This window comes from Thunnus albacares, chromosome 1 (genome assembly GCF_914725855.1).
Source record: "Thunnus albacares chromosome 1, fThuAlb1.1, whole genome shotgun sequence".
Lineage (NCBI taxonomy): Eukaryota > Metazoa > Chordata > Actinopteri > Scombriformes > Scombridae > Thunnus > Thunnus albacares.
The window spans coordinates 9,009,144-9,028,064 of NC_058106.1; the positions used below are offsets into that span (position 1 = coordinate 9,009,144).

General features: G+C 39.1%; 2 protein-coding genes across 3 annotated transcripts; one reads left to right on the forward strand and one right to left on the reverse strand.

Moving 5' to 3' along the window:
- Positions 1-657: 657 nt before the first annotated feature.
- mrps11 (mitochondrial ribosomal protein S11) lies at positions 658-4,169 on the reverse strand. The gene is made up of 6 exons (XM_044369974.1): positions 3,987-4,169; positions 3,764-3,832; positions 2,838-2,936; positions 1,714-1,843; positions 1,198-1,263; positions 658-841 (listed from the first exon to the last, which is right to left on the reverse strand). Exons 1-6 carry the CDS (start codon positions 4,073-4,075, stop codon positions 734-736), a joined length of 561 nt encoding a protein of 186 aa, XP_044225909.1. The 5' UTR covers positions 4,076-4,169; the 3' UTR covers positions 658-733.
- A 455-nt stretch (positions 4,170-4,624) lies between these two features.
- On the forward strand, positions 4,625-10,915 carry mrpl46 (mitochondrial ribosomal protein L46). 2 transcript variants are annotated; one of them, XM_044369761.1, is made up of 4 exons: positions 4,625-4,936; positions 8,241-8,442; positions 9,010-9,180; positions 10,520-10,915. In XM_044369761.1, the coding sequence occupies exons 1-4, from the start codon at positions 4,676-4,678 to the stop codon at positions 10,765-10,767; spliced, it is 882 nt and encodes a 293-aa protein (XP_044225696.1). In that variant the 5' UTR covers positions 4,625-4,675; the 3' UTR covers positions 10,768-10,915. The 2 variants fall into 2 exon arrangements, with proteins under 2 accessions (XP_044225696.1, XP_044225783.1); XM_044369848.1 differs by lacking the exon at positions 4,625-4,936 and adding an exon at positions 6,983-7,006.
- The last annotated feature ends 8,006 nt before the right edge of the window (positions 10,916-18,921 follow it).

An 18,921-nucleotide genomic window follows, 5' to 3' on the forward strand; every position in this document is an offset into this window, starting at 1 on the left:
GTTTAAAGTGTAACATATCATCCATAACATTTAAGGTGTAAACATGAGAGACTGGATGTCGGCCATGTTGAGGACAAATCAGTAAAATGCTCAAACAGTGATATTCACACTCACTGACTTGGTTTGATGCCTGTTTGTCTCTTGTTTGTTTCCACTGTAACGCTTCTCATACTGCACTGATCTGTCATGCTAACTTTTCCTTCAGAGCTTTACAAATGATGTATTTACTGCATATCATGTGAAACAGATGTTTGGCTGTCTAATGTACTTAAACATAAAGAGAACTTGGTTCATACCAGAAGGCTGAATTTGCTTCATCTCTTCTCTCTCACCATCTGCTGAATGTTGTGTGAGCGCCGTCGTGGCACTAACACAGCCAGGTTCAAGGGTTTAGTCCCCATGGTTACCACCTGGGTCCAAACAGATGTGTGAAAAGCACTGTTTTTCTCTTCCCCATACAAAACCATCAGTCTGTTTCTGTGACCCTCACAGCTGTCTGCAAACATCAGTCTACTAATGAACATCGGAGTGCCTGCAGGTTCATTCATGTGTCAACAGTCCCAGCAGAGGACCGAGACACTCGTTTCCTGCTCATTAGTAACACGATCTGCAATTATTTCCACAAAATGAATTATGCAGGGTCAGCTCAGAGCCGGGAAAGTTATACAACAAAACACTTTATTAGCATATTACAAGACAACAACCTCCTCCTGTTTTCAATGCATTTTGGAGATCACATCCTCCTGGCTTTGCGTGGGCGGCATCCATTGTGTGGCACGGGGGTGCTGTCAGTGATCGATACCACCTCCAGGCCTCCCATTGTCAAACCTTTGATCGCAGACTGCACAACAGTGAGAAACGCATTCATTCATTAACAAAGCTAATGGGAACAGATCAAGATGTCAGTGTAAATTATCGTCATTGTAAGAAAGGCTGGAATTGATCAGAGGTTTAGTTCTTCATGCAGTGACAGGTTTATCTGTGCTGCACATCTACTTTTAGATCAATACAGAACAGGTTCACAAAACATGTTTCACTTTCATCTTATGGTCCTTTGTGCCCATTTATAATCTCTAAAATGTCATGTTTGCTAATAACAATTAAAATGGCAACATTTTGATATAAAATACTCTGAAAATAAGAGTGGTCTTATTAATACATCTCTTTCTTTAAAGCAGACATATATTTTCTACTCACCAGACGTCCAGGGCCAAGACCTTTGACCACAACACGAACAAACGTCACTCCCTTCGATGTGGCTTTCTGTTGAGAGGAGACATACAGTATAAAAGATCAATGAACAAGGATTGAACAGCATGAGTTTTGGGCTTGTGTTGATATCCCAGCTGATCTCTCATCCAACGACAACAGATGAGAGATCAGAATAATCTCACATATCTGCCTCTGTGATAAATGACCGGTGGTAGTGATTAAACACTTCATCTCTCCTCACTGCAAATCAGAGTGACCTAAACCCTTCTAACCAGCAGCCTTCATAAATCAGGCTAACACACCGTCTAAATGAGCATTTAACACACACTGCTCCACTGTCACACAGTCCTATGAGAGGGCAGTTTACTGTCAACAGACATTTAATGTTCTTAAATAACATGTTGCTACACAGAGCGAGGAAGCAGCAGAGGCTGCAGTCTTAACTGATATTAATTTACTTTAACGTTTAGACTGTCAGAGTGCATGAATGTGAGAACTTACCGCAGCAGCAGAAAGGCCTGCAGTCTGAGCAGCGATCGGTGTCGACTTCTTAATATTCTTGAAGCCCTCTGTTCCACAGGACGTCCTGACCATCGACTGTCCCGCGCTGTCTGTCAGCTGGATGTGTGTGCTGGTACAGGACAGGACAGTTTACTGGGTCACTGGCTCACAACTGAAGTGTGTGTTCATTTTTGGGATAGTCAAAAAGATGTTATTTTGTAAACTGTCACACATACCATGTTCCCCATGATTGCTTTTTCTGTGTCACATAACTGCTAATAAGAGTTCTGTCAAAAACCTTTTCTATCTAATTTGAAAAAAAATCATGAATAACCATGAGTCATTTTTTTTTTTATCTTACAAAGGTCTGTTTAATATCCAAATCAAGAGAGAAATGACATCAATGTGTGTTTTCTGTGTGATAACTTGCATTTAGTTCTACTTAAAATAACAAAGGAAAGTTCCAGTCTGCTTTCTAACAGCAAGATCTGCTTTAAAAGCAAAACACTTAAGCTGTATAAATTATACTTTTCATGAGTGATGGAGAGAATCTGACTGGATCTTTAATGTAAAAATGTTTTCCATGCATTGTCTCATTAGGACTGAAGCCCTTTTCTGAGTCACAAAGGTACAAATCTCATTCTGGTATTCATTCAGTCAACAAAGAAACATCTGACAGTGGCAAAACAAAATGCCAAAACTGCTTTCAGAAAAACCTAGCGATGGATAGATGAGTGAAATTCACAAGGTGACTTAATCTAACTTGTTCTGTCATGTCATTCCCTTTGGAAGCCAAAAGACATTTTCTGAGTAAATCTTCACAGCCTTGCTAACATCAGAGCCATTGTATTGTTCTCAGATTAATTAAGTTCATAGACATTTTTCACAGCAGACATTTTGCCTTGTCATAGCAGGAAAAACACGTGGAAGTAATAACATTAATGATGGCTCTGTTTCAGCAAACATTAGTGATGTTAATATTTACACCTCATTCAAAAAGGGTTTTAGTGCTGACATACTGAAGGAGGAAAAAAGGCAAACACTTAATACAACTACTGCGTAACTTTACTATTTAGCTGACAATGTACTAATCTTATATACTCACATATACAATTTACACTTACTTGTTGTATGTGGCTTTAATGTGAGCAATTGGTAATTCCTCAAACTTCTTTCCACCCCATCTGAGTGGACTGTCCTGACCAGGCAGGGGAGGAGTCTGACTGAAGGGTTACAACTAAAGTTAATATTGCATCAACAGGAATTTACTGCATTAAGTTGTGCCTCTATTTACTGAGCAAACTGCACACACGTTTAAAGGATGGCTTCACAATTTTGAAAGTCTGTCTTAAAACAACAGTCAGGAGCCCAAATGAACAGTGAAACATGTTTTTCTTGCTGTAATCATTCCTCCTGTCCATACTGACCATTAGAAGATCCCTTCATAACGTAACTTATGGGGGGCAAAATCCACGTCCTCCTCCTATGCAAAAATGTATTTGAAAGTTTATTTAAAGCTAATCTGATGCTTAAGCCGTCCAAATGAGTCCAATCAAGTAGATATCTTTCAATGTTACAGTCTTTTTAGTGTCAAAGTCCCCCTTTTTGTTACTATACTTCCACCACAGTTCAACAGGGAAATACTGTCTAAGGAAACACAGAGAGGGAATTTGATGCTAAAAATCCTGTAAATGTGTCAGATATCAACCTGATATGACTAACTCAGACTGCTGAGGCCTCATATAAGCTTCAGATCAACTTTTAAATGCATTTTTTCACAAAATGATTGTGGACACTGGATTTTGGCCCCCATCACTCACATTGAAAGCACGTTTGAAGGGGATCTTTTAACGGCCAGTGTGAACAGGAGGATTGATTACAGCGAGGAAAACCTCTTTCAGTGTTCATATGAACACCTGACTGTTGTTTTAAGACACGCTTGGAAAAACTATGAGCCTATCCTTTACATATGGAATACAAGAAACTAATGCAGAATAATTCAGTCAGTAGGCAGTAAAATGTGAGTTGTGTAACGTTAGCTACGTCTGACCTGAAGTCTTTAGAGGAGACTTTGGTGGCTGCTGCGGCGTCCTGCAGTCTGACAGCGCTGCTTCCACATCTGTACACATAACATATCATCAGCACCAGCTTCATACAAACTAGGCTCTGTGAATATCACCACATTCTGTAATTTAGGCTACAAACAGCAGACTGACTTTATCACAACAAGCCAACAAGCTAACACGGATGCTAGTAAACCATAAAACACTTACATAGATCTCCCATTTGCATTTAAGGGGGCAGCAAACTGACGGCAAACCTTACTCACAGAACTGAATAATATACAATTTAACTTAAACATGTTTGACGTTGTTAAACACTTAGCTAGTAGCCGCTACAAACAACAAACGTGACATTGAAGGTTCAGCTAATCTAGATCAGAGCAGTAATATCGTTACTTTTGGAGGGGTGGCAAGGTCATAATTACATTACTACTGCAACTACAACTACTAGAACCACTTGTAAAATTAATAGAAAAATAAAAATATTACCTATATAAATATAAAAATATATTTCTGTAGTACATATAATGACATATTCTTGTTTTTTAATTATATTAACGTCAAGCTCCCCTACTTTGATCTGAATAGACTGTTCTTTTTCGGCACAGAACTGTGGGTAAAATTGCTGCCTTCATGGACTTCGTAAACCCTCGTAAATTTTAAACGTACAAGGTGAACACTCGCTAACTAAAGTAAATAGTTTGACAATAAATCTGCTTCATCCTCCAGATAAATCAACAGATAACACTTTACATTATAGGTACTAATATCTTTATTTTACATTCAGGTATCATTGAGGGGGAAACACGTGGTTAAAAATCCTACTTCCATCCGGTTTTTATATGAGTAGCAGCCCGCGTCACATTTTCTTGCACATACATTGAACGTAGCAAAAGAAGATGGCTTCGCCCTGTAGAAAGATGGCGAGTCGGTCTCTCATACAGTTCATGGCTTGTTTCGGGAGGACAGCGGCCGGTAACTCGGTGTTTCGTCAGTTTTCCGGCAGTCCTGTGTGTCGGGCGACTTTACAGACCAACATGTTAACAGAAAGACCAAGTTCTCCATGGAGTTTGACGGCCGCGGTGTGTCTGCAGAGGTTGCCGGTGATCTCAGCGGACAGCAGCCCGATAGAGCAGCAGGTCACAACCATGATGCAGCAGGTGCGTTTGTTTTATAACTCACAGTTATAACAATTATCCATTCACTTCTAGACACTCGTTCAGTGCTCGTTCAAAACGTGCCTGTTTGGAACGGGCCATTTGCTTGGCCTCCGGTTTAGAACCATGGATGTATAAAGATATACGTCCATGTTTAGAGCCAATCACAATGTTTGTTTACAAGAACTTCCAGGTTGAAAACCCATGCGGCACGTCATGGATGTATAATAAGTATAAATGCTCCTATAATATATCCTTGCGGCACGTACATACAATTTAATGGCGCGGAGCAAAAATAAATCTCAGTTTAAGCAAGTAAAGAAGTAAAAAAAGAAGCGTATGCAAATAAGTATAAGTAAGTACAAGTAGTTAGTAGAAAATGTATTTAAAGTCGATATTACATGAAAAATGCCTTTTTAACCATTTTAGATCACATCCCTGTTCATATTGTGCACCTACTTCACAATATATAGGCCACATATAATCCATGTCTTTGTAATCTTATATCAAAATCCAATCATGTTTTATTCCTGTAAAACAAAATATGATATGTGCTTATATAGGCTTGAACCAACCAATTTCAACCAATAATATCATGACATCCACCCATCAATTAACCTTCAACTTTTAGCAGCACAGAGCTAAGATTCATTATGGCAGCATGGATGTATTATAAGAGCTGGATACCTGACCAAAAATGGCACTCATTCAATCTGATGAGAATTGCTTGGCTGGCGCAGACACCAAAAAAAGTTCCTAGCTCCTGGTTTGTGTCAAGGAATCTGATTTTTAAATCACTTTTTTTCAGCTCAAGGAAAGTTTACAAATATAAAAACTCCATGGATCAAAAGTTCAAAATAGAAAGAGTTATAACTGACCTTGTTTGCAGTTTGAGGTTTCCTTTCAACAGTTTTACAGTCTCTTTTACAATGGTGGTCAATGGGGAAAAGGCTATTTGGGCTGCAGGAGGATTTTTTTGCTGCAATACTGCAAGTGACCACTGGGAAAAATTGGCTGCAAGACTGAGCTGCGGAGTCCTATTCTGCACTTATAATACATCCATGTATGTATGTACCCACTGTTGAACATTCAAATTAAATTCCTCCAACGTAATGTCCCACCTGTGTGTAGATTTGGTTTATCAAAGACACTAGCAAAGCTACATAGTACGTAAGATAAGCTCAGTGGAAACGTCAGATAGGTTGGACCACTGTGTGTACTGTACTGTATACTATGTTATATCTTTCAACAGTACAGTTACGGCTTAAAACGACAACAGAAATAAACAATTTTGCCGATTTCACATGTATCCGCAATTCAAATCAACCGCCAGTTATATGTTAGCGCAACATCGCAGTGATTCAGTCTGTCACTGAACCTTTCATCCAAACAACTTTACACTGGACACTGCACTTCCTCAGGTCCTCAGCAATACACCCGCCAAGTGTAAAGTCGATTGGATGGACTGTTGTTGAGAAAAGTGCTTCTTGGAGCATACTCACTGTTTGCACATTTCTTATTGTTTAGAAGTTGGATAGAATCAATCTAAATTCAATCATGAAAAGTTCAGCTGATAAGAGTGTCATTAACATGTAGGAGTTATCTTAATGTTAAAAATCCTTGTTTGTACAACAAACAACTTCACACTCGACACTGCAGTTCTTTCAGTCTCCAGCAATACAGCCATCAAGTCTGATGTAGATCGGATGAACGGTTGTCGAGAAAACCAAAGAAGAGACAGACACACATACAGGCAGAGACTCCTTCCTTTATAGTGAGATTACAGATGCACAGCTATCAAAATACACTAATGTGACAGTGGTAAAAACATATACATACAGTATAACAATGCTGAAGTTAGCTTCCAATTCGGGTTTAAGGGGAAAGTTAAGGGAAACAAATAATGATATTTAGTGGCTGATTCTCCACCTGTGACCACTGAAACAAAAGTGAGGACACCTGTGACTTCCAATTAAGAAAAATTTCCTGAACAAGGTTATAAAAGAACCTGTGAACACCACAACTTTCTCAGTTTTGGCCTGAGTTGTGTCTAATGCAACATGGCTCCACATGGTAAGGAACTGCCTGAACAAGTAAGAAACCAGATTGTGAGACTTCATATAGATGAGAGAGGGTACAAGATCATCGATAGGCTACTGAACAGAAGCCAAAACACAGTTGCAGCAGTGGTTAGGAGATACAGGAGGACCCATACTACCAATAACCGAAGGTGCAGTGGCCGCTCGTTACATTATACCGGTTATACCGGTTATACCGGTATTGACGATAACTGATATTTAAAAAATGAAATATTGATATCATGTTAATAATACACATATGATAATATTGTGGAAATAATCCAGCGCCTCTTAAAACCCCTTAACGTTCCAACGGTACACAACTATGTTATGTACACAACTCCTGTCTTTTAAGTGAGTTTTCATCTGACATATTTGGAAAGCTAAGATTCTTGTGATTTGATCGATGCAAACCATTTATGTAAATATAAATAGTTTGCTGTGATTTACTTACATATATGAACTGCTTTCCCACTTGTTTTGACTCTTTTATATGCACAAAGTTTAGTGTCAACAGGGGAACAAAGCACTATAATGTCTTTATGCTTCAGTTACTCTGAGGCAGAGGTTATTTGGTGTCTCTAAATGGCTTTTTTTTGCAAGACGCCTAGAAATCCCCTTAGAAAAGTGTGTAAAATATTCATTTTCTGTGGTATTGTTATTAAATTAGAACTTGGACTAGTTACGGCTCCATGCTGTGGTCCTATTCTGTTTTCCAGCTATAGTTCACCTGCAGGCATCTGTTTGCAAAAAAATATTCAGGCGGAAATAAAAACCTTCTACTTCAGTGTGTTCAAACTTCTTTCAAACTATGTACAGTTATGGTTACCGACTCTCTCCATCTCCCTTTACTCTATTTTGAGTGTAATTCATTTGCCAGAAAAGAGGCAAAACACACAGTAAACAAAGTTAAAGATGATTTGACTGATGGCATTTTTTTCCCCAAATTTTCTATAGATATCGTAAATTCTTTTGGCCACGATAACGGTTTTGTCAAAAACTGATATTGTGTTATCTTATTATTGTATCACCTTTTATCAGTCATATCCTGTCAAAATACAGTGTGACATCAGCTGTAGTTTAGGACAGTGTTCAGCTATACAGGGGTACGGGACATAATGTTCAATGGCCTTCACCACACGACACCCAGCTGTATTTCCCAAATCAGGTATGTAAACAGAGGTCTGAAAAGCGTCCTGGAGTTTGAGTTTGAGAAGTGTTTGTTTCAGATGGAGCTGGAGAAAAGCTTGCTGGCGGACCATGAGCTGCGGCTGCTGGAAGACGCTGAGAGAATGAGTCGCAAGCAGGCAGCTGACTATGACTCTGACGAAGAGGATGACCACAGACACCAGGAAACTGTGCTGGCTCAGGACCTGGAAGACTCCTGGGAGCAGAAGTTGAAGAGCTTCCAGCCTGCCCCGAGGGTCAGAGGTCAGTTCAGGAAATAGATGAAAAAGGGGTAACTGAGTAAACCAGAATAGCAGAGCTGCAACAATTAGACGGTTAATCGATTAGTTGTCAGCTATTAAAGGAATCGCCAACTATTTTGATAATCGTTTAAGAAAAAAAATGTCCAAATTCTCTGATTCCAGCTTCTTAAATGTGAATATTTCCTGGTTTCTTTAGTCTTCTATGACAGTAAACTGAATATCTTTGTGTTATGGACAAACAAGACATTTGAGGATTAACAAACAGTGATTGACATGTTTCATCTTTTTCTGACATTTTATTGACCAAACAACTAATCGATTAATCGAGAAAATAATTGACAGATTAGTCAATAATCAAAATAATGGTTACTTGCAGCCCTATAGAATATACACAATATGGGTTTTTAATTTTAGGGTTTTTTTCACATTCAGGAAATCTCTTTGCTCCAGCACTCCCAATTTCCATTTTATACATTGTGACATTTCAAAAGTTTGAGTAAATTTAGCTTGACAGTTACAGAGAAACATAGCTGTTGTGAACCAGCTGATGGTCCTGTCTCACGTTTAGGTGATGTGGATAAGGACTTGACCTCAGTGGAGCGCTGCCTGGCCGACTCGCTGGTTCTTCTATCCAAGCAGCAGGTGGGTGGCTCGGAGATGTGGCTGCTACCTCAGACTCAGTGGCAGGAAGGAGAAACCCTGCGACAGACGGCCGAGAGAGCCCTCGCCTCCCTGCCAGGTAACATGAAACACAACGTTTTTTTTTAAATGACGCAGATGATATTTTTGCTGTTATCTTGTACCTAAGGAGTATTTAGTATTTAGTGTTTCCTCCTAGAATAATTTTTAAAACAAAAATAGAAATGGCAGGTAGGCAAGACTGTTATCATGACAAAACAATGCTATAGTCACCCTTAAAATAAAGTGTGTATATATATATATATGTAACCAATCAAATCAGTCTGTATGATATCCCCATAATGTAACAAACTAAGTTCTTGAATTTAATTATTCAAGATTAATTATTCTTAAAACATGCTGCAAACAGCAGTCATGCTGTCCTTAACAAAATCTGCAGCTGTCCATGTTAACTATAAAATATAACAAAACATGATATCTCTGAACTATGTGGTTAATATGACCTTTAAACCTCACTGAAGGCAGGATATACACCAAGATACCATCTACATCCTTAATATAAGTTGTAACAGGTCGTGTTATCATCAACACGCTCTGTTTGTTCTGTTCTTACTGTATCTTTATCTTAATTTCTTCTGCTGTTCTGACCCAGTTTTAACATAAAGAACATTAAAGTTTGACGTGATCTTATCTAAAATAGTTGCGTGTCACTTATCCACAACAAATTCTCCTTAAACCTCCAACCTCTCGGTCCCAACTTGTCATATTCCCTTAGACCTCCATTGATGTCAGCAGTAGATTAGCCTTCGGTTCATAGATCTGCAACAACAAGGAAATGACTGGAGGAAAGTTAAGGTTCAGTCACAGCAGGAAAAAATGGAACAAATGATCCAGTAACAATTATGGATCTTAGAAACATTAGGGAAAGATATTTAACATCTAAAAAGCGGTGGATTCTTAAATAAAACGCCAGTGACTGAGTGTGTTAAACGGTCTCACAACATTACTCATGAACTATTAATGTGCCAACTCCATCCATCACTTCTCATTAAGACTTTCCACTTGACATTAACGTCTGCCATTTGGTGGAGGGTTTTATTTAAAGCGTCTTACAGTGCAGTAGCAGGAGTTGATCCATTTTTAATACAGCTGGACTCAATGGGAATTGAATCCCTGACATGGTGTTGTTGAGCCCACTGGGGCAATGTGATTTACACGACATGAGATTAGATTAAAAACGTAACTGAGAAAACTGTGTTGTTGTCACAGCAGAGAATAAGAAACAGAGCGGAAACAATTATAATCCAGAAAAATACAGTGTTAACAACGCAGCTGCAGTGTCAAATGGTCGGTGCGACCGCATGAACATCTGCGTTTTCACTCACTTTTTGTCTTAGTACTCCATCTGTATTAACTCACAGCCACATGTCTTCATGCAGGAGCCAGTTTTAAGGCGACTTTCCTCGGCAACGCCCCCTGCGGAGTGTACAAGTACAAACTGCCCAAAGCTGTTCGGACGGAGGGCTCGATCGGAACAAAGGTATTCTTCTTCAAAGCAGTTCTGTCCGACAGCGGTCCCTCCGCAGCTCCGAATGCTCCTTTTCTGTGGGTGAAGAAAAGCGAACTGCAGCGCTATCTGAAACCAGCGTACATGATGAAGGTCGACCGCTTCATCCTCAGCCTATGATGCCTAAACTCATAACAGGGACACTGACTTCCAGAACAATATTTATGAGGCCCAGAAAGTTTACTTATCTGCTGTCTTGTATCAAACAATGTATCTTCCCTTCAAGCTATGTATGTTTCATTGTATAAATAAATTGTTTTTCCACACATATTGTGTGCGTCATGAGTGTTAAGTCGGCGAAACCCTCAGATCTTATGGCAAGTAATATCTATATGTATAAAACTTCTAAGACATGACCTTAAGAATGGTCCTAAACTTTGAACTTAGGACTGAGAAGCTTTGTATGAAGAAGCCTCCAGCAAAGTCTAAATGTGGTTCTTCAGTGCTGACTGCAGCGACTCTCACAGTAAGGGCTGTAAAATAGGAGCTACAGTTATGTCTACCCAGAATGTCCTCACACTGACTATCAGCCAATAGCAGGTCTCCAGGTGTGATGTATCACAGCTGCATCACATCAATCATCACAGATTCATGTACACCTAAAAATAAAACATTTAATATAAAAAGTTTACTGGTAAGTTCATACATTAAGAATCATTTTAAGGGTGACCAGCTGAGGCAGAAGCTACGCCTCATCTGTAGCTGGCAAATGAATGATAAAAGATACAAGTTCTGTCCTAACACACACACACACAGCAACATGACAAAGTTCATGATGCATTCAACATGAATACAATAATGTGATTCTTCTCAAAGTTCACATGTACCACGTCTCTGTTATTCCAATTGCATTAAATATTAAATTAGCTGAGCTGTGAAATACAAGAAGTCTGTTGAGTTTGAAAGACAACAAAACAGAAATGACTAATTAAACAGGTTCTAAAAATATAAACTTGTCAGTATACACTTTTTACAAAAATGTCTCTTTTTTTTTTTAGGTCAACCCCTGTGAGCCTTCAGTTCTGAAAAAACCCAGCAACAATTAAATATGTATTTGCTTAAATAATTTTAAATCATATTAAGGACCTCCACATATGAATATCACTTAAATATTCATCTATTCTTCTTAACCATATATCCTTCTTGAACTCAGAGACTTTTATAAGTAATATCCTAACTAGAATCTATTGATATTATATTATTATAGCATAACTGTAGGAGAAATATAGATTTCCTCTTGCATGCTTCAATATATTAAACAAAGCTTGTCAGTGCTAAAAGTTACTTTTAGCCTTTTTTTTTTTTTTTTTTTACAACACTCCTCAGTCCTGTGTCAAGTGTTTCTCGACTCATAAGTTAAATTTGAGGACCATTCTTCTCTCACAACCATTTGTAGAAGTTTTATTTCTACCAGCCCTGGTCAACCATCAGTGAGCAATTCAGACTGTCATGTTAACTTAGAGTAGCAGGTGTCTTGCTTTAAGTGTTTTGTTTTTTAGAACTAGCTGTTAACGAGTACATATCTAGCACCAAGAACTGAACAATAAATGTTGCTGCTGCAGTTTGGAGTGCACACTTGATCCTGAACTGTGTGGGCCTGGCAGGCCTCAGGAGCAGGCATATTCTTTGTCTAACAGTAGATGGCAATATTTGCACACCAGCCACAGAGGAGCACTGTGAGAAGCTCTGTAATTACGCCTGTGTAGTGACCTCAGAGGGGGACTGCAGAGAGAGCTTTTCTGATCAACTTGGCTTCCTATTTCTCATACTGAAAATATCCATCATACCAGGCTAATGTTCCTTTGGAATAGCTACGATAATTCTTCTTAGGTAAGAGCATTCTGATGTTCCCGAGCCGTTCTCTGCCTGCGATCAGCCTGTTCTTTCTATTTGTGTCTGCTGGGACAAGGAGTTATTAATGTTGTAGACACTGACATTAGATTTTTCCATCTGTATTTTCAGAGTTTGCTGAATGCCCGTGGCCTGTTTGTGAGATTGGCTGAGTGCAATGGAGCCCTGCTCTGTCAGTGGATGTGAAGGTCAGGGCGAGCTGATAAAGGCCATTTCTTACTGTTAGACAATTTGCTTTGCACACAGAACCAGAGCTCACTGTTCTGCCGGCTCACAATAGCCTCCTGCAGCCGTCAGTCCAGTTCTGGTACCTGACGTCAAATCAAAGTAATGACGGGTACAAAAAGAGCAACGTTTACTGCTTTCATCTCCAGGGGGAGTCTGATGAAAGTATCTTCACCCAGTTTGTAGTAAAATTGACTTATAGGTTAGATAATTTAGCTTTGGATCAGGAGGTTGCCAGTCTGAATCCTTAAACCATCAGGGAGTAGTAAGTGACCAAGAAAACCAAGGTCAAGGTGCTCTTGAGTGAGGCACTACACCTTACTCTTGTGGAGCTGCTCACTGAATAACAGAAGTTGTTGGGCACCTCAGGGTGTGAATTAAATCTGTAAATGCAGGATAAGAAAAGCCATGAAAATAAAGTTTAATGATGGAATCAGGGAGGGTTAAATAAAAAAAATGCCTTTGAGATGCATTTTGGGAAGAGTAGGACAAAAACTCAGGACATCTCTGCTTCTGTGGTATTGATTTTGACAGTCCTTAAAAAAAAGTAAAATATCTCTTTGTCCAAACCTTTTAAGATGCGGTTTCACCAGTAGTTAAAGGGCACAATGTGGCATTGCAAACTTGGGAGTGACACATTAAAAAAAGAACAGTCAAAAATGAAGCATCAGAAGCTGAGATTTTTTTGTTCCTACTATGGGTCAAGCTCCAAAAACACTGGATCCTACATTCCTATAATAACACTCAATTGCATCTTTTCTCAATTTGTAGTACAGACTTTATTTTAAAATAAATGTATTAAATTTAGTCTCCAAGTCCAATCTGACACAACCCTAATGACATCATTAGGGTTATTTTAGAGTCGCGAAGTGGGAGGAGCTACTTCGGCGCCCCTGGTTTGGAAAGTAATATGTCATTCATTTTTCCAATAGACAATGTTATGAGACTCACAGTTTGAACATTTCTATGGTTTGGATTGACAGGAAACTCCCAGTTAAATCATCAGTCGATGAAGATGAATAACTGTGTTAGAAAATATCTGAATCTTTGTTTCTGAGAAAAACAGTCTTGTACTTTCGACTTTTTGTCAAAGTTAAAATAATTAAAACTGGTGGCGAAAACATAAACCTCTAAGGATTGTTACATTATTAATATGAGGATATTGTTTACAGAAAATTTGAAATGGGAATACAGAATTGGTAAAAACAGTCCCGGAACCAGCTGCACCTCCCACTTCACAACTCTATTTCTGACTTTGGAGAGCTCCCTCCAGAGACAAAGAAGAAATGAGGCTGAGTAGTATTCCTCATGATGAGTAAACCGAAATTCATGTTTAAAACCAGGGGAGTTCCCTTTTAAAGAGAAATAAAGTCGAATGTTTTTCTCATTTTCTGGAACAATTAATTCAATCTCGACAGTCACCAAGCAGAAACAAGCCAGACAAATTTGGTCAGTTTTATTAGTCCATTTTACAGACATTCATCATTTGTGATATTATTGACAATCATGATCATCATACAGACATGAAAATGCCAAAACATCTAAACAGGTAGAGGCAGACAGAGGTAGAAGATCATGGCTTCACTTCAGTAAAGAAGCTCACCTCCTCTTCCTGCCAGAGGCTGGCCAACAGTCTACTTCTTCATCCAATTAGACAGCACATGATAGGACCAGGATAACAAATGTCAAAGGAAAGGTCTTGCAGTTTTTCGCCACTGGAAAGGGTAAAAGAGAGACGGTAAATGCCGAGGACAAGGCACGCGGCTCGGAGGTGGCTGATGGCCAGTTTTCAACCCTGGCTGCAGCTTTAGAAACAATTGCACGTAGAGCAGAGGATGGTACTACTGCCGCGAGACTGTCACATTCACACTAGCCTCGTCCTCTCCGGGGATTTCAAACTGATTTTAAGGCAGGAGCTGATTTTTTTTTTTTTTTACCTTATTCTCGTGATCCTTTGAAGTTCAATATATGGAGCAAGGAACTGCCGGGGTGAGGGGCTCAGTTCCATTGGGGTGACCAGTGCTAAAAATACTACGCTGACTTATTGCACTGTCAGACACTACCAGAGGTAAAATCCTCCACCAAATGGTATGTCTCCTCTTCAGTGACACTGTTGGTGGATGCAGCATCATTACATAACAATGATTAAATCAATATCTATGAAAAAACACTGCAGAAATAAAACAAATATATAAAATCCCTCTGGCAGGGCAGTGAAAATGAGCTCAGAGCACACAGTGAAACTTCTCCACTCTGACATGTCAGTGTCATCTAAACAAAGCCTGGCTCCAGAAGACAGCAACCATCTGCAGAAAACAGGGCAGCTCTGTTTGGAGTCAACCTGACTTAGTGAGACTAAAGGACTGCTCCACATCTCCATTCACATAAAAAATACAGCAAACCCCCCTCAACTGTGTTTACACACTGCAGCTTTTTTTTTATTTATGCAAATCTCTCATGACTGAGTGGAATGTAAGCAGGCCAGTCGTTCACAGCAGCTTACCAAAACATTTGATAAAGAAGCTTATTAAGACTCTTTATGTAACAACAATAAAGCACAAAAACATGCAGGTAAAGGAGTGCAAGGCTCCTGGATCCCGAGAGAGCCGGACCACCTTAAGCGCCTTTTCCACCACCTTCCCCATTTCCACACTCCCAGCATGCACTATATTTCTTACCCTTAATCATCCAGTGACAGTCAGCTAAGCACGCACACTTTCAGCCCCATCCTGCTCGCCTTTACACAGTGAAACAGATGCCCACTGTGCATTCGTTTCCCACTGCTCCTACTACCCAAACCCCTGACAATACTACCCCAGCACAACCAGCCTATAGCAACCACTCTCCAAACAACTCCTTTCTACATTTTTTAATCCACAGAAATTGTGATTGTTAGCAGGTATAATGCAGTAATGGCCTTGTGACTCAAAAAATTGGGGAGGACAGGAGGAAAACCAACCCACGGCATCATGTGATCTTACACTAGTTGGCTATAGAGGGAAAATTGGGGGCTCCCCAAAGTCAGAAGACCTAGTCCTCTATGAACCATGAATGTTTTGTCAATTTTTTGTGCCAGTCCACCAAGTAGATGTTGAGATATTTCACTGGATAAATGGATAATTTTACCTGCTGGTGGTGCTAGAGGAAAAGTCAGGGGACCACCAAAGTAGGATTTAGCCTGTGGGAAACATGAAAGTCCGAACAAGATTTCAGGACAATTTACTGATTAGTTGTTGAGGAATGTTAGTCTGGACCAAAGTGGGGGACCATCTGACAGACAGACCAACAGTGGTGGACAAAGTACACAACTCCATTACTTGAGTCAAAGTATAGACACTCCTGGTCAAATGTTACTCTGATACAGATGAAAGTTGTTCAGTCAAATTTTTACTTGCGTTAAAGTACTGGAGTACTTGCTTTTAAATATACTTAAGTATTCAAAAGTACATTTTCTTTTTAATGTCGACACATTGCTGCATTGTTGCCACAAAGCATTTACAGAACCTAATGACTCTGAAACAACCTACTGAATGGACTGACTTGCTCGTAGAGCCTGTAGAATGAAAAACTTATAGAACCTATAGAAACAGCTTAATTGACAACAGGACAGCCGTTGTCATTTTCATATTTTTGTTTAACACCCCCTACCCCACCTCCCTAAAACAGCATGGCAGTGTTCTGACACAGCTCTGGCAGTGTGTGTGTGCGAGTGTGTACACGTATGCACACTCAAAAAAAAAAACAACTAACATACATTAAAATCCCAGATACACACCTTTAGCTCTTAGCTCTTATAACTGCCCAATAGCAACACTGCTTTAAGCGAGAAAAAAAAACCCCAAAAAAACTATATGAATCTTTCTTCATTTAAAAAATCTGAAACATGGACTTCAGATATGGCCATGGGTGCTCTGGAGAGGAATCGTCATCTTTATCTGCCGTAGGCATTATTATTACCGCCGGGTTCAAGCTGAACTGTACAAAAAGCTCTTTGAACTTGACTGACAGTGTAGGTGTGGTTTACTGCAGCTGCTTCAAAGTAGAGAGTAACGGGAACGTTCATAGAAATGTAGTGGAGTCAGAAGTACAATATTTGTCTGTCAAATGTAGTGGAGTAAAAGTCATGAGTTTCCAAAAAATAATACTCAAGTAAAGTACAGATACTCAAAAAAATGTACATAAGTAGAGTACTCAAGTAAATGTACTTCATTACCGTCCACCCCTGCAGACCAACATTGTCATCCCTAGAGCCACACTGCTCGGATGACATGCAAATCCATGACTGAATTTCTTATCTTAAAAATAGTGAAAAAAAGCGATAAAAATAAGCAATGAAATTCAAGATAAAAACACTTGAAAAGAGATTATGTATTTTATTTCAGCACAATTTTGTAGTTAAAGCTTCTAAAAACTTGGTTTCAAATCTTATGTTTTTTTCTAGCTGACATTATGACTAAATAAACAAAAATCAAAGTTAAAGGTCAGAAAAAACAAATAAGTTATATAATTTTATTAAGATTCAACTAATCTGCTGAATTGATCAGATTTGATTAACACTGGCCTGGCAACATAAGAAGAAAAGCCCACAACTGTCATCACATTTTGATTCAAATGCAGTGTTGCTAAATCTTGACTGTTCCACAGATGTACATGACATCACCCTTTTCTGACTCAGCTCTGCCGACTTCAAACCTGTAAGAAAAGAGATAAACACAAATACATTAATCTCTACGGCTTATAGTAACAAGGTGACTGAAAAAGGCAGTATGTTTTCAGGGCCTTTAATATTTTAAACCAGGCCTGAAAATAAGTCTCTAACAACCTTTAAAGGAGACATAAATACTTTGATGGTAGAAGCATCACCAGGAAGACATTCTGATTTTCTTGAATTACCTTTTTTGGAGTACACTACTTCTACCCCAGCAGCCATTTTCACACCCTCAGAACACAATATTTCTACCACAAGAGCAGACTCTTTTACTCTGGCTGCGTTTAGAGAAAATGCAACAAATGCAGTACCTGCTGCGTTTCTGAGGGCTTTCTAATAGCCAGGGTGGCAGACTGGAGGAGGAGAAGCAGGGATGAGGTGTCATACGCTGTGATGGTTGGGATCTGTGACTGAGCAGGGGGTGATGTGAGCCATCTGAACCTATAGTCTACCACCCATCACAGCAGAGAGGCACCAACAGGGGCATGCAAACAGAGAAAAACAATGAAAAAAAAAAGGGATTTTGCGGCAACCCATTGCTCTTGCTAAGGCCTGTCCTTCACAGAGATGTGATTTCTGTCTCTCCACTGGCTGGGTGAACATATTCATCTCCAATCACAAGCACACAGTCAAAGTGGAGCAGTTTTCCAGGATGTTCAAGCTGTGGTGTCATTTGGGGGGGGGGGGGGGGGGGGGGGATGCAGTGTGGCAGAAATGGTATAGAGAGGCAACTCACAGGTTTCTGTATAATTTTAATTCATTTTAAGCTACTCTGGTATGAAGCATCCCTATTCCCCTATTCTACGATAAAAATATACTACATATCCATTTGAGAAAAGTCTTACTGTTAATGATATAAAAAACTGAAAATGTAGAGTATTTGTACAGGTGCTTAAAAACATTTTCCTGCTATTAAAAAGGTATATATTATTTATTACTTTGAAATCATTTTAGGGCTTGGCCTCTGATTATATCACTGACTTATGAGCCTGAATGCAGCCTGAGATCCTCTGGCAGAGGTCTGTCAGTCAAACAACCTGCCGGAGGAGATCAGGCAGACTAGCTCTGTTAAATCTCTCTTAAAAATGCATTTTTACAAATTTGCTTTCTCTTTAATCAGTTATTCTTTTGTTTTTACTCTGTGTTTTAATAGTTCATACCTAATTTGTTATTATTACTGTATCAATTCTACTTTCATTTATTATTCATCTGGTAATTTGTTTTGTTTTTATGTCCTTGTGAAGCACTTTTTAACTTGTTTTTGAAAAGTGCTGTATCAATAAGGTTATTATTATTATTATTAGATATATTTATTAAAACAACAACAAAAAAAGGAAAGAACTGGGCTTTACTTGTTGCCTTAATATTAAATCTCTTGTAATCCTTTTGGGTGCTACCAGCCAGCAGCTGTTCCTCTAAATTCAAGTGTAGAGTATTTTCTTCTTACTCCCCTCAATCATTCAGAACTCCAATGAATCATAATATATTGT